This window comes from Sardina pilchardus, chromosome 6 (assembly GCF_963854185.1).
Source record: "Sardina pilchardus chromosome 6, fSarPil1.1, whole genome shotgun sequence".
Taxonomy (NCBI): domain Eukaryota; kingdom Metazoa; phylum Chordata; class Actinopteri; order Clupeiformes; family Clupeidae; genus Sardina; species Sardina pilchardus.
Window position 1 is genome coordinate 15,212,578 of NC_084999.1, and position 2,500 is coordinate 15,215,077.

The window sequence follows — 2,500 nt, forward strand, 5'->3', positions numbered from 1 at the left end:
TTTATAAACAGATTAGCATCACTGGAGATTGAGGTCATGTTGGTCTGTGCGCTTTGAAATATTTATTTGATCGGGCAACTCTCATGCTCTAAGCAGTCTATGCGACCAGGTACTTTAGAGCTTTGGAGAATTTCAGAGTGGACATTTGCCAGTTTAGCTGTCGTCACTGTCCCATGATCGCTCAGGGCTTTGAACCGTCGTTTCTCACTGGCGGGTGGGTGGGTGGTATTCAGTCTGACAGCCTGGCTCAAAGACCAGCCAGATAAAATGTCTATTTTATGTTGTCTTATCTCTCTCCCTTCTTTGTCTTTTACTCACTCTTCATGTTTCTGTTTTTTTTTTTTTTTTTTTGTCTCTTGCCATGTTTCAAAACATGTCCATTATGGCTGCTTCGTCCCCCAGGCCCAGGTAAGAGCTCGTCATTTTCACAGTGAAGCACTCCGCAGACACAGTGCTTGATTAAGCCATCAAAAGATTATTGGATAATAATCCACTGATTTTGTAAATTACCACACTCTGGAATTTTCCATCAATATTTCCTCTCTATGAATGCTCTTGTTATACTTTGTGTGTGTGTGTGTGTGTTTCATTATTTGCTTTCTGAGTGCTCTTTGTTATACTGTGTGTCTGCGCACATCATTATTTGCTCCCTATGAGTGCTCTCTGTTACAATTTATGTGTGTGTGTATGTGTGTGTGCGCACATCCATGCATGGGTCTGTGTGTGTTTATACTGTACATGTGTGGATGTGATTGTATATGAATGTGTTTACGTCTGCATGTGTCTCTGTGTGAGTATGTGGACACATACCTGTACTATATCCGTTGATGTGTGTGTGTATGGCTGGCCACAGGTGTATGAGGTGGTTCCGTGTGTGAGTGACTGCAGCCAGTACATCTGGGTGGCGGAACCATGGAGCGTGTGGAAGGTCAGCAACGTGGACCTGAAGGAGAACTGCGGAGAGGGAGTCCAGACCCGGAAAGTCAGGTACAGAACCAGCACCACCATACACCCACAGGGTCCATCACTCACTCTTCTCAATTCTCCAGGAAATGGACCTTCATAGATAAACAACTGTATCAAAGAAAACATGGCAGCTCAGCACAGGCCAGCACAGACTGGATCAGAAAACAGCTGGGATGTTTCGATCCAACGCCGCTTAAATATTCAACACATTCCGTTGCATTTTTAAAACTGTTGGTGTATAAGCAGAGGAGTTGTTGAGTTCAGACGATATGTTTTTCTTGTCTTGTCTGCTGTGCTCCGACCTCATCGACTTCCTCTTCCTGGCCTGTGCGGCAGGTGCATGCTGAACACGGTGGACGGGCCCTCGGACCCGGTGGAGGACTACCTGTGTGACCCGGAGGAGATGCCCCTGGGGACGCGGGAGGGTCGGCTGCCCTGTCCAGAGGACTGCGTCCTGTCCGACTGGACTGCCTGGAGCCCCTGTAACATGGTAAGAGGACAGCCGCCTAGTGTTGACCGGTGAAATGCTTAGCCGGGTTAACCAGGGGCCTGGAACTCGGTGAGATCGTAGTTTTTGGGCCCTGTTCTCATGACGCAAAGCCTGGCAGAAAGCGTATCATCACCACGATGCAACACATATTCTTATTGTACACGCTATGGCCAAGGAGTCTGGTGCATTATCTAAAAATCGCTATTGTACACCACCTAAAACGCATTATGCCACTGACCAAGAGAAACCTGGTCAGAAAACCATGGCGAGTTGTTTATATGTTGTTTGAAGAGTGCAGTGAAGTGTGTATCAACAGTCATATGCAAAACATTACAAATTACACAATTAAAATGGGAAACATGATTATATTAAAGATGATATGAAATACATCTTACAAGGTGTAGTTATTAAAAAATGATAATGACGGTTAAAAGTCATTAGGTTAGAGGCGAGAGGCACATGCAGTATGGAGCACAGCTGAAGGCTCTGTCTCGAGTTGTAGACTAAGCAGCAACTCTTCTGCAGGATGAATGTCCTTAGGGTTTTTATTCAGGCAAACGAACATTACTGGGTTAAGTGTTGCTTTTTTCAGGCTATGTTTTCGATGCCATCGTCAGTCAATAGTGAAAGTAACTGTATGACTGTTTTGTCGTTGACTAATGGTGAAGTTAGTTTCCCTTTGCCAGTGAGTGAAAATAATAGAGGAGTGGAGATGCGTGTAGGTTATATACTCTGCAAGGTTTTTAGCAAAGCATGGATTAGTGGAATACCTGTTCCATACAGTCTCACGTGTAGGCAGATTCCAGTGACCATGCCTTTTAAACCACGAAAATAGGGCTCTTTAAATGTAACTGTTTATGTGTGACCCACTTAAAAGTTCGATTCCCAGACGTGATGCCCAGACTCAGGCATAGTGATATTTATTAGTTCAGCTGTTACTTTCTCTGTTGAAGTTGTACCCATTTCTGCTTTTGTCTGGAGAAGCATTCACTCAGTTTTCATGTTGGTCTTTGTATTCTTTTTTGGTCTCCGTGTCAGTGTTTT

At 44.5% G+C, this 2,500-nt stretch overlaps 1 protein-coding gene across 1 annotated transcript in view; it reads left to right on the top strand.

The window, feature by feature from the left end:
- The window catches only part of thsd7ab (thrombospondin, type I, domain containing 7Ab), a 102,869-nt gene that overhangs the window by 80,170 nt on the left and 20,199 nt on the right, over positions 1–2,500 (top strand). Inside the window, exons 16-17 of the mRNA XM_062538101.1 lie at positions 854–987; positions 1,303–1,456. Of these exons, the coding sequence (XP_062394085.1) occupies positions 854–987; positions 1,303–1,456 (288 nt within the window). The remainder of the gene's footprint in view (positions 1–853; positions 988–1,302; positions 1,457–2,500) is intronic.